This window comes from Phocoena sinus, chromosome 9 (genome assembly GCF_008692025.1).
Source record: "Phocoena sinus isolate mPhoSin1 chromosome 9, mPhoSin1.pri, whole genome shotgun sequence".
Classification (NCBI taxonomy): domain Eukaryota; kingdom Metazoa; phylum Chordata; class Mammalia; order Artiodactyla; family Phocoenidae; genus Phocoena; species Phocoena sinus.
In genome coordinates, this window is record NC_045771.1 from 17,888,358 (window position 1) to 17,901,390 (window position 13,033).

The window sequence follows — 13,033 nt, forward strand, 5'->3', positions numbered from 1 at the left end:
GGGCCATTTATCCTCAAATTCTCCCACCAGAGGCACCTGTGCCCATCTGTTGGCACCTGTTGACAATCTGGATCATCCTGGGCAACGCAAGTGACTTCAGAGAGAGATGGAGATTATGTAGTTTGTGAGCCCGCATATGCATGGCTTGTGGCCCGAGGTGTCATCTTGTGGGCCCTAATGACTACATTCAAAATCATACTTCCCTCCTCTTTTTAAGACATAGGGGCATCTACGTGAACCACCAGTATTTGAGATTTGACTATAAAGTCCTGTCCCATAAAAGGTGAAATTTCAGTAGAGCCTCTATGATCCCCTTGCCAGACCAAACTGCTAGTCCATTGGCCACAGCCCGAGAAGCTATATAATTCTAAAGGGATGACTCGGGGGGTTTATGTGTGTACTGTCAGTCACATCACACACAGCTTGGTCCTTTGGCTGGACTTAGACTTGCCTTCCTTCCTCCATCAAGATCCTTCTGTTGCAATGTTACATTCTTTCAGTCTCAGTCTTTCTCAGGTGGGTGAGCAGCCTTTAGCAAGACTCCAAGCAGTGCTTTTTTTTTTTTTTAATCAATTTATTTATTTATTTAAGGCTGCATTGGGTCTTCGTTGCTACAGGCAGGCTTTCTCTGGTTGCGGTGAGCAGGGGCTACCCTTCGTTGTGGTGCGCAGGCTTCTCATTGCCGTGACTTCTCTTGTTGTGGAGCACAGGCTGTAGGTGCATGGGCTTCAGTAGTTTGGCATGTGGGCTTAGTAGTTGTGGCTCATGGGCTCTAGAACGCAGGCTTAGTAGTTGTGGCGCACGGGCTTAGTTGCTCCACGGCACGTGGGATCTTCCCAGACCAGGGCTTGAACCCGTGTCCCCTGCATTGGCAGGCGGATTCTTAACCACTGTGCCACCAGGGAAGTCCCCCCCAAGCAGTGCTTTTTGAATTCAAAGATCCACATAGTGGGATCCAAGTCTCTGTTGTTAGAGATAGATTATCTCGTGAGGTAGTGTCCACCCAGGGGAGGGGGACTGTCACTTACTCATGGATCCTATGAACGCCTCCTTGTGTAACTGCCTTTTCTTTTCCTGAATATAACGATTTCCCTTTAATTAGCACATTCTGTTGATGATCCCCTGCCTTATTTGAATGTCTTTCTGACATCACTCAAGATACCATTGGGATCTCTGATCTTGGAGTTATTTGGTGCCATTCAGTAGTGCTCTAATTCCAAATAGTGCCCAGTAGCAGACGAGTTAGGAATGGTCCTTCAGAGGGAGAGTAGTTGAGTGGCTGCTCTGGGCCGCCTCCACACCAAATGCCCCACGCAGAGCTGAAGCGCCAGGCATCTGCCAGGGTCAGTCCTCATTCAGCATGGACAGAACCACTGATGCTTCTGATATCTCAGGAGCACTGTGGTGGTCAGGACACCACTCTGAGACCAGTCTGAGCCATAACTTGTGAATTTCAGCCAGAACCTTCTGCTGTTCTTCCCTTTCAAAAACAGCCTTTCTGCATGTGGCCGTGCTCTGGTATACAGTCCAACAGTGCACCCACATGTGGATGTACTTCAATGACCTATCAAGTTCTTGTGCTTCCTTTTTTTCTCAAGGTGGACCCAGAGTTAACAGAGGTTTTTAATGTTTAAAGAGCTTTTCCATGTAGTTCCAGACCAAGATATACCTAAGGATTTCATTTGTCAAGCGGGCGGGCCCTGGATTTTTGCCAGGTCCGTTGGCCAGTCTTCAAATGCTGTGTGTTGTACCACCTTTTCCAAAGCAGGATGTATTTCTTCTTCAGTGCAGCCTAGTTTTATTATATCATCGATAACATGAATCACAAAATACATGTGGTCTGAGGTTTTGGGGGGTCTTGTTTCTGCTGTCCCCCAGGGAGCCAATACTTGGCTTTCGTAAATCCAAATTAAAACTAAGCAAAGAATAAGAAGTGGATTTTGTCAGCGAAAATTTAATTAACTATCAAGTTAAGAAGAAAAAATTGGAATTTTATTCGAGCCAAGCTGAGGATTATAAACCCGGGAAGCAGATCCTCAGGAAGCCCTGGGAACCCTTCCACCTGTTAGAAGTTGAAGGCACAGTCATATACATTTTTGAGACAAAGGATCGAACATCAAAATGACACACTGGTACTTTACATAAAGTCCACCAAGGATACATTGTCCAGATAAGCAGGTACAAAGTGAGCAGCCAGTCACCATGACCCCCTACAGAGCTGGGAGGGAACGCTGTTCTTTTAAGAAATTACATTGCTAGCATCAGAAGAAAGAAAAACAATTGATCTTTACGGTTGAGCAGGCCCCTTATCTTTGAGGAGCTCTGGTTAATGTGTAATGCAGGTTCACACTGCACATTAGGGAGGGAGGAGGCCCAAACAAACACACAGAGAACTTTATGTGTAATTTTTTTACTTGCCCTGCCTTAAAATATAAGTTTTATTTCATCAGTTTCCTTACCCTGCTCTGCTAGATGCCAGGGGCAGGATTTCCCTTCCACTTAGACCTACTGAGAACTATAATTTTTTGTGCAGGAATCTCTTGCCTTCGTGCTATCCAAGAGGAAAGATCTGACAAGTTAATTCGTCTCTTCTCCTACCTAAGCACTCTGCTGCTTGAATTCTTCCTGTGTTCTCATGACCTGTCTGCCTCAACACTGCAGTGGTCTGAAGCAGTTACTTTGTGTTTTGAGGACACAGTGTTAGTAGTGAGAGAGGATGTTTAGGGATGTTCAGGTCATGCTGTGCCTGCACTGAGCACAGGATCCCAAGTTACAGACACAACCATGTTTTTAAAAGACATTTACCATTTATTTTTGTGTTTGTGAGTCCTCTAAAGCAGGAGTCAGTAAACTATCGCTCTTGGACCAAATCCAGCCTGTAATCTGTTTTTTACTGCCCACCAATTAAGAATGGTTTTTACATTTTAAAAAGTTGTTTAAAATTTAAAAAAGAATATGTGACAGAAACTATATGTGGCCCACAAAACCTAAAATGTTAACTATCTGGCTTTTTACAGAAAAAGTTTGCCAACCCCTGCTCTAAAGCACAGGCCCCAGGGTGGGAGTTCTCTTGCCCAGATCTAAGACTGTAGCCTCCACTATTTTTTTCCCACATTGCCTTCAAGTGTCCAACAGTGAGTAAAAACCCAGAGTCTTATTTGTGGTATTTTAGCTCCATCTGCTGGTCCAGTGTTTTTCACCAGTGCTGTAAACAAGGGAAAGTTCTTTCAAGTTTCAATCTTCTTTTATTAATTGATGGATTGGTTTAATTCACTGGGCCAGCCTATTGGAATTTAAGGTAGAGTTTCCATGTTTCACTAAGTTAAATTTGTTCACACACATCTCAAGGCTTGAAGCCACCAATGGTTAGCAGTCCAACTCTACATCACGATACTAGCCACAAATGAAAGTGAGGCAAATATAGGACCAATAGGGGTGTCATTACTTTCTGGGAGATAAGAAGTAATAAAGAGGACAAGTAAGTAATGATTATATTTTTAGAAAGTGGTGGTAGCAGAAAATGTAGAAAGCTCTGGGAAGAGATAGCAAGCTCAGTTTTCAACACATTAGACCAACTTAAACTTCACCTTCCAGTATTATGGTGGTTTTAAATTTTTTATATCCTTGCGTATGCTTATGTATACGTGAAATGAATGACAGCAATGATAAAAAGGCTAGGTCGGAGAAATTAGGATTGCTTTGTTACTATAAAGTACTCACGCCACTCATGATGTGGTATAGTGTTATTTGAAAGTGAACTTGGGAGAATTCCTGGGTGGTCCAGTGGTTAGGACTGCGCTTTTACTGCCAAGGCCGTGGGTTTGATCCCTGGTTGGGGAACTAAGATCCGCAAGCCATGTGGTGTGACAAGAAAAAAAAGGGGGGTGGACTTGGATTAGCTGTAAATGTACATTGCAAACTCTAAAGGAAAAAAAAAAGGATAATGGTTATGCTAAGAAAGGAAAGGGGGAAAAAAAGCTCAGTTAAAACCACAAAAAGAAGAAAACCAGTAGAAGACAAAAACAGAAATGAAGAACAAGGGCAACAAATAGAAAATAGTAATGGTTATGGTGGATATTAATCCAACTATATCAATAATCACTTTGAACGTCATTGGTCTAAAGGCACAGAGATTGTCAGAGTGGATCAAAACACAAGACCCAACTGTATGTTGTCCAGAAGAAACCGGCTTTAAATATAAAGACACATGTAGATTAAAAGTAAATGGATGGAGAAGAATATACCACGTTAACACTGATCAAAGGAAAGCAGGAGTCAGACTTCTTTCTTTTCAGAAGAGCAGACTTCAAAGCAAGGAACATTTTCAGGGGTAACATGAATAACATCCATATTAGCAAAGTAGAAAAGGAGAAGTAAAGTAAAACTCAATCAGTCCAATAGATCAGGGGTTGGCAAACTACAAGCCGTGAGCCAAATCTGGCTAGTTGCCTGTTTTCTGTTTGTTTGTTTGTTTGTTTATAGCCCGCAAGCTAAAAACGGTTTTATATTTTAAATGGTTGAAAAAGAATCAAAAGAAGAATGATATTTTATGACATGTCAAAAGTGTACGAAATTCAAGAATAATATTTTATGACATGTCAAAATTGTACGAAATCCAAGAATAATATTTTATGACATGTCAAAATTGTAGGAAATTCAAATTTCAGTGCCTATCAGTGGAGTTTTATTAGAACACAGTCAAGCTCATTTGTTTCCATCTTGCCTGGAAAAGTTTCAGCTGAGCCTGCACGGTCCACAGAGCCTCAGCTATTCACTCTCTGATCCTGTACAGAAAACCTTTGCCAACCTCTGCAACAGGAAGTAGGAAAACAGAGACAAATAAATCAGCAAGATGTTCACTACATAAGTGGGTGATGCCAGTATTACGAGTCATCACATTATCACTGTGATCAATAGATAACCCTGAAATCTACTTCCTGAAAAACTTCACATTAGGTGAAAATGTCCAACAGACAGTTGGAGATAGAGGACTGGAGAGAGGAGTGAGGTCCGAGCTCACCTTCCCTCAGTTCCTCTGGGGTCCAGCTTTGCCCCTGCACTGCCTCTGAAGGTACCACCAATCTGGGTGGCCCCGCCACAGGCTCCCAGGTGCTGAGTCCCGTGCTTCCTCTTCAGCTGCAGGGAGCCATCATGGTTGCTTCCTGTGTCCAGATGCTGGTGGGCTTCTCAGGCCTCATTGGCTTCCTCATGCGCTTCATCGGCCCCTTGACCATTGCTCCGACCATCTCCCTGGTGGCCCTGCCTCTCTTCGATTCTGCGGGCAATGACGCCGGGATCCACTGGGGGATTGCTGCCATGTAAGCACCCTCTGGGGAAGGTGGGCCGTCTTTGGAGGAAGATTACCCAGTAAGAAGAGTGAGTCCTGGATATTGGCAAACTCTGGTGGTTTACAAATACTTTCACAAACATCACGATACCTTAAAAGCAGTGAAATGGCTACTTAGAATGTATTATTACTATTTCTTATGTTATCAGTCCTCACAGACAGTAAGTTCATCACAGGCAGGGTAAAAACATACTTAGCGTAGCGTTCACAGACAGCTGATGCTACTCGTCCCCTGCCTCCTAGGTTTTCACTGAGCAAATATTTGTAAACCTCCAGCACCTGGGAAGAATGCAAAGACATGGCCCCAGCTCTCAAGCATTTTGTAGCGTAGTAGAGGGATAAGACTTGTGTCCAAGTGCCTGTGACACCAGGAGACAGTGATGAGAGTCACAGTGTGCCGGCTGGTTCAGGGGATGGGGTGGTGACAGCCAGCTTGCCGAGGGTGGGGGGTGGTGTCAGGAAGGCTTCCCAGAAAAAGAGGCCCTCAGCATTTAAACAGAGCTTTGAAGGGGCTTGGGCATGACCCTGGACACGCTCATTCACTCTGTCTGTTGTGGCCTGACCGCGAGGACCTGCAGGACCACCTGGGAGAGAAGGTGGTCTGACTCTGGCCTCACTGGCTTCAGTCTGGATCTGTGCAGCTGCCATGCTTATTTCTCAGGCCCCTGCCCACTGTTCCTCTTCAGCCACCAGCAAGCAGCCTCTGAAAGGGGCCTGCCCACCTTTTCAGAACTGGCAGGATGCTGCCTACACTGCAGAGCAGGGCCTAGATGGGGACCCTCCCAGTACAGCCACTGCCCCATAGTCCCAGAGACACATGATGGCACGCCTTCCCGGACCGTCACTCGTGATGAGCCCAAGTTTGCCAGGTTGGGTGTGGTTTGTTTCTGTTTCAGGACCATCTTCCTCATCGTGCTGTTTTCTCAGTACCTGAAAAACATTGCGGTGCCTGTGCCTGTTTACGGAAGAGAGAAGAAGTGTCACACCTCTAAGTTCTACCTGTTTCAGGTCTTCCCTGTAAGAAGCGCTCCCCACCCTCTGCCATTCTTAGTTGACTCACCTGGAGAGTGAGGGACAGCCTGTTGCTCTCCCAGATGGCCCCCAAGTCAAATGCTCTCCACCTGCAGCGGCCTCTCCTCCTGAGCCCCCCTTAATTGCCCCGCGCGTGGTGGGAGCCTTGGTGTAATGCCATCCCAGATCTTCCCTCATTGCTTCTCTCCCAGGAGTAGAGAACTCGCCCCAGGTTGCTGCCCTGGGCACCGCTGTGGGACAGTCTTCTCGTGTCCCTGGGCCGTCCTCATAGCGTGGCACGGGGGGAGACAGCCAGGCTCACCGCTAAAGGTGCAAAACTAAGGGCCAAGTTGCTTAGATCAGGTTCTTTCTCATTGGCTCCTGGATAATTCAGATCCTGCCGACAATGATGGTGTCTCCTTTTTCAGAGCCTTCTCTGTTGAATTTGCTCCACTCTGTCAAGTAGGTGCCATTGCCAACCGCACAAATGTGTTTTCAGGTTCAATTTATCTGTGAAATACATTCTGCATTATAAAAAGTTACTTCCACATAGTGATCTCATTGATCCCTCAGCAATCCTGTAGGCCAGTGGTTCAAAAGTTCGGTATGCATGAGAATCACCTGGGGACATTGCTAAAAGTGCCGATGTCAGGGGTTCTACCATCAGAGATTAAAAGTCAATATATCTGAGGACCTCACTTTAAGAAATCCTGCCTCAGGCTCTGCAGAGCAATGGTTGTCATTCCATTGTACAGATGAGGACACTGAGGCTCAGGGAATTTGATCCAGGGTCATGTGACCAGCAAGCAATAGAAAGGGAGTCAGACGGCAATCCTTCTGACCCAGGCTGTGTCCACTTTCCTAGACATTTCTGCCTCTACTTGACACAAGGTCTCCCCACAGTTTAGTTTCTCTATTCCTGTAATGTGTTCATTATCCACTGACACAGCGGATTCCTGTTGTCACTGGAAGGGTTTGTAGCCCAACACTTCCTCATCTCAAAGAGCTTGCTCGACTCCCTCCTTCGCCCACCCTCTCTGGGAGGTGTGGGCAGGTGCAGGGGTGGGGCCCAGTATGAAGGGCGCCTCCCTCCCTCTGGCAGGTGTTGCTGGCGCTCTGCATCTCGTGGCTGCTGTGCTTCGTGCTCACAGTCACCAACGCCCTCCCTTTGGCACCTGCAGCCTACGGGTACCTGGCCCGCACAGACACCAAAGGCGACGTCCTGAGCCAGGCTCCGTGGTTTCGCTTCCCTTACCCAGGTAACGAGACGCCGACGCCTGGGGCCCATCTTGCCTGGGGCATATGCTTCCCAGGACTGCCCGTGAGGCTCAGGCACCAGAGGGGGAAATGAGTAGAGCCGGGACAGGATCTCCTCCAAGGGATCTGGCAAGGAGGGACAGGCCCCACGGAGTCCATATGAGACCCCTAAGAGAGGAAGGAGACCCTTGGGTGGTCCTAAGAATGCTTTGGGGGTGGTAGACCAAAGGTTCCCTCTCCCAGACCTACCTCCTTCCTGGCCCGCATGCCTCATCCCCTCCTCCACATTGCTCAGGCCCCATCCACTGGGGGTGGGGAAAGCACAGAGGGATCCTGACCTCTTAGCCAACCTTTGGGTCTCCTCGTGGAACTGGTGGATCCCACACAAGGGAGGCTTGGGACTGAATTAGAACATTTCTGGGTTGCTGGTCAAGGGCATCTCCTTTCCCTGCAGTTCTTGGATCAGGGTGTGAGAATAACCACGTTCCGGTTGTGGGGGTGAGGAGGTCCTGGCCTCATGGACTGGGGAGCCAGGACCTCCCTGAGTAAGAATCCTGGAAGCCTTCAAAAGGCTTCAAGGCCCTCCCGGAAAGAGGCCCAGTTTCTGGTTCTTTTTGTGCACTGTGACCTCAAGGTCAGGGCCTCTGACCTACCCTCAGGGAGGCACGGGAGGGCTGGAGTCTGAGACAAAGCTTCAGGACAGCTGTTGGGTTGGAAGACATGTTGCCTGGTCTTTAAAGCCTACCGGAGAACCCTCTGGCAAGGGAATTATTTGGGGTCCAGCAGCCTGTTATCTTCCGGATGAATATTCCCTCTGCGCTGCAATTTCAGGGCAGTGGGGCCTCCCCACCATCAGCCTGGCTGGGGTCTTTGGGATCGTCGCGGGGGTGATCTCCTCAATGGTGGAGTCCATAGGCGATTATTATGCCTGTGCCCGCCTGGTGGGGGCACCACCCCCTCCGAAGCACGCCATCAACCGAGGCATCGGCATCGAGGGCCTGGGCTGCCTGCTGGCAGGGGCCTGGGGTACGGGGAACGGCACCACCTCCTACAGCGAGAATGTCGGCGCTCTGGGCATCACCAGGGTAAGGCTGCTGACGGTGGCCCCGGGGGTGGGGTGGTGGGTGGGCAGCCTGAGTACCTGAATCTGTCGTCAGTGTCTTAGCCTCTTATTGCTGCTGCAACAAATTATCACAAACTTGATGGCTTCCGGCAACCCAGACGTATTATTTTACTGATCTAGAAGTCAGAACTCCAGTGCGGGTCTCACAGGGCTACAGTAAAGGGATTGGCAGGGCCGTGTTCCTTTCTGGAGGTTACAGGGGAGAATCCATTTTCTTGCTTTTTCCGTCATCTAGAGGCTGCCCACATTCCTTGGCTATGGCCCCTTTCCTCCATCTTTAAAGCCAGCAACGTGGCGTCTCTCTGACCTTTCTTCCTTAGTCACATCTCCCTTTGACCACAGCTGGGAAAGATTACCTGCTCATAAGGATGCATGTAATTAGGCTGGGCCCACCTGGATAACTCAGGCTACTCCGTCCATCTCAAAATCCTTAATCACATTGCAAAGTCCTTTTGCCATTAAGGTAACGTATTCACAGGTTTGGGCATGGACATCTTTGAGGAGCCTTTATTTTGCTTACTATACCTGACCTTCTTGGTTGTGGTCACCTCCACCTGAATGTCCCAAGGGTACCTCACACTCAGAATGGCCTCTATTATGCTGAGTCCATGCCCCCATCCTTACTTCTCCCGTAAACCTTGTCTTCATGAATTCACCCAGTCATCCTTAACTTCTCTCTGTTGTGTGCTTCTCACAGTGGATTCTGTTTTCTCAGCATGCGTGCTGCCCTCCTGTCCTCTTGTCTCCATTCCCAGTATCACAGCTTTATCATCTCCCACCTGGACATGGCAGTATCCCTAACTGTCTCTTGCCAGGATCTTGCCCATCTCTAATCTAGCTACCACATGGCTGCCCAAGGATCTTTCTAGAACCCAATTAAATTAGTCCCTGCTTAAAATCTCTTCCAGCCTCCCATTTTCCACAGGAAAGCCTCATAAGGTCAGCAAGAATTCTTCAAGATGGTGCTTTCTTCTTCTTACTATTATTTTTTGGCTGCATTGGGTCTTTGTTGCTGCATGTGGGCTTTCTCTAGTTGCGGCGAGCAGGGGCTACTCTTCATTGCGCTGCGCGGGCTTCTCATTGCGGTGGCTTCTCCTTGCGGAGCACGGGCTCTAGGCACGCAGGCTTCAGTAGTTGTGGCTCACGGGCTCTAGAGCGCAGGCTCAGTAGTTGTGGCGCACGGGCTTAGTTGCTCCGTGGCATGTGGGATCTTCCCAGACCAGGGATGGAACTCGTGTCCCCTGCATTGGCAGGTGGATTCTTAACCACTGCGCCACCAGGGAAGTCCCCAAGATGGTGCTTTCTAAGGTGACTTAGAAAAGAATATTATTACGATGTTGCTTTCCTGTATGCTTCAGTGCATAGGTACACTGTTTCCCAGCACAAGTGAAGTGAGCTTTGGAAAGTACTCACTTTCCTCCACCCACATCCCCACCCTGTATTTTCTGATAGCTCCCTTGGACCTATCTACCTCTGTACCCTGCATGGCCTCTGGCCCATAGTGAGAGTTAAAATCTGTAAGCAAACAGCAGAGCCAGCACCCAACCCTACGGCAAGTTCTATGTGCTTGGACACTGTGGACTCTTTGACATTTCCCCAAAGTTTCAAGACCTTCGGTGCAAGTGAGAGGAACATTTTTCCACGTGAGGGCCACTGGCCCACACAGAAATGTGGGAATGGCCTGTGTAAGTATAAAGCAGCAAATATTTTTCTTGCTGAAGGGAAGATATCTCACGCAGAACAGAAAATTATATTCAATAAACAGAACAAAAAATTTTTTGATGTATCATTTCTAAATTAAGACCCTTTACAGGAGAGGGAAAGAGCAGGCAAGAAAAGATACACAGACACCAAACAGGCTACAAATCCAGCAGACCCATTAACTCTGGTTTGGACTCACACCTCCCCCTTGTGGCCCCGTGTTGCATCTGCATTCATGGGCTCTGACCTATTCTTGGTTCTCCCCTGGTCAGTCCGGAGAAATCAGGCTGAAGGCCAAAGATCTCCCATCACTTTTCTAGGGTGTCATGGCTCCCAGCCCAGATGTGAATCCTGAGACCAAAAGATGCCCAGGGCTGCATGATAAATTCTGTGGTAGTAGGATTGGGGGTGACCTGCCATCTTTATGAGACCATTATTACATCCAAAGGGTATTGGTTGAACCTGACAAGTTGATCTATTGTGCTTAGAAGCATGCCTTTGTTCCCACAAAGGCACGGTTCATTGCTAGGGTTGTAAACAAAAGAAGTTATTTTGATGTGGTTAATTCCTATCACTTGCCTTCCAATGAAGACAGTTAAATAAATTAGCTCTTAAACTGGAAAGAAAAATAAGCAAAGGCCGAATCTGCTACTTTATTGCTGCATTAATGGACTTCAAGTTGTTGACACTAGAGTATCTTAAAAAAATGCTTAAATTGTGGTAAAAGACACATAACAGAAAATCTGCCATCTTAATTATTTTTGTGTACAGTTCAGTAGCATTCAGTGTATTCACATTGCTGTGCAGCTGATCTCCAGAACTTTTTCATCTTGCAAAACTGAAACTACACTAGAGTATCCTTTTTCTATTTTATTTTTTTTAACATCTTTATTAGCGTATAATTGCCTTACAATGGTGTGTTAGTTTCTGCTTTATAACAAAGTGAATCAGTTATACATATACATATGTCCCCATATCTCTTCCCTATTGCAAGATCTGTATTCTTTTTTTACATCTTTATTGGAGTATAATTGCTTTACAATGGTGTGTTAGTTTCTGCTTTAAAGTGAATCAGTTATACATATACATATGTCCCCATATCTCTTCCCTCTTGCGTCTCCCTCCCTCCCACCCTCTCTATCCCACCCCTCCAGGCAGTCACAAAGCACCGAGCGGATCTCCCTGTGCTATGCGGCTGCTTCCCACTAGCTATCTACCTTACGTTTGGTAGTGTATATATATCCATGCCTCTCTCACTTTGTCACAGCTTACCCTTCCCCCTCCCCATATCCTCAAGTCCATTCTCTAGTAGGTCTGTGTCTTTATTCCTGTCTTACCCCTAGGTTTTTCATGACATTTTTTCCCTTAAATTCCATATATATGTGTTAACATACAGTATTTGTCTTTCTCTTTCTGACTTACTTCACTCTGTATGACAGACTCTAGGTCTATCCACCTCAGCCACTATGGAGACTAGTATGGAGGTTCCTTAAAAAACTACAAATAGAACTACCATATGACCCAGCAATCCCACTACTGGGCATATACCCTGAGAAAACCATAATTCAAAAAGAGTCATGTACCAAAATGTTCATTGCAGCTCTATTTACAATAGCCAGGACATGGAAACAACCTAAGTGTCCATCATCGGATGAATGGATAAAGAAGATGTGGCACATATATACAATGGAATATTACTCAGCCATAAAAAGAAACGAAATTGAGCTATTTGTAATGAGGTGGATAGACCTAGAGTCTGTCACATAGAGTATCTTTTAAGGACTGGGAGTAGAAACAAATGCATGAGAAGAGGTCCAAGAACTACCTAAACACATTCATTGATAATAGACTTATGATGGGATATTCAGACATTTGCAGCACAACTCCAGCTTTTGAGGATGAGGCTGAATGCTTCGAGGTCAGAGGTCATTTTGGTCTCACTGGTAGCTGTCACTCAAACCCTAGATACAACCCTTGACTGGCACAACAATCATTACTGTCCAGCGTGTGACAGCTGTGTGTGCCTGGTACTGGGATGGGATGTGGACCAGAGCCCATAATCTTCACAGCATAGTGGTTTTTTTTTTTTAACCTTTGTAGAAACTTTTTATTTCCAGATCTAATAGCTGCTCTAAGCGGGTGAAACGTACTTCTTTAGCATTCCCAAACTCCTAGCTGCTCGAGAAACCCTATGCAAACCAGGTGATAGCAATTAGTAGTGACTCTAGCACAACTGATCCTTGACTTTGGACCAGTTAATGCTGTATAATACCATGGGGAGGAGCCTTGTCTCTGTTTTGTATCTTAATAAACCTCCAGTAGATGAAGAAGGAATCATAGTTTACACATAATCCATGATAATTGCTTGTTGAGAAAATCTAATTTGTCCTAATTGAGAAAATATATCAATTAATAATAATGAAGTGACTTATAGAGGGAACTTTTAAAAAAACTTATTTGATTGAAGTATAGTTGATTTACAATGTTGTGCTAGTTTCTGCTATACAGCAAAGTGATTCAGTTTTATATAACATTATTTTTCATATTCTTTTCCATTATGGTTTACCACAGGATGTTGAATATAGTTCCCTGTG

At 46.2% G+C, this 13,033-nt stretch overlaps 1 protein-coding gene across 1 annotated transcript in view; it reads left to right on the top strand.

Annotated features, from left to right (window-relative positions):
* The window catches only part of LOC116759524 (solute carrier family 23 member 1-like), a 45,106-nt gene that overhangs the window by 23,164 nt on the left and 8,909 nt on the right, over positions 1 to 13,033 (top strand). The window contains exons 5-8 of the mRNA XM_032643385.1: positions 5,137 to 5,318; positions 6,244 to 6,364; positions 7,461 to 7,617; positions 8,447 to 8,700. Coding sequence (XP_032499276.1) covers positions 5,137 to 5,318; positions 6,244 to 6,364; positions 7,461 to 7,617; positions 8,447 to 8,700 — 714 coding nt within the window. The remainder of the gene's footprint in view (positions 1 to 5,136; positions 5,319 to 6,243; positions 6,365 to 7,460; positions 7,618 to 8,446; positions 8,701 to 13,033) is intronic.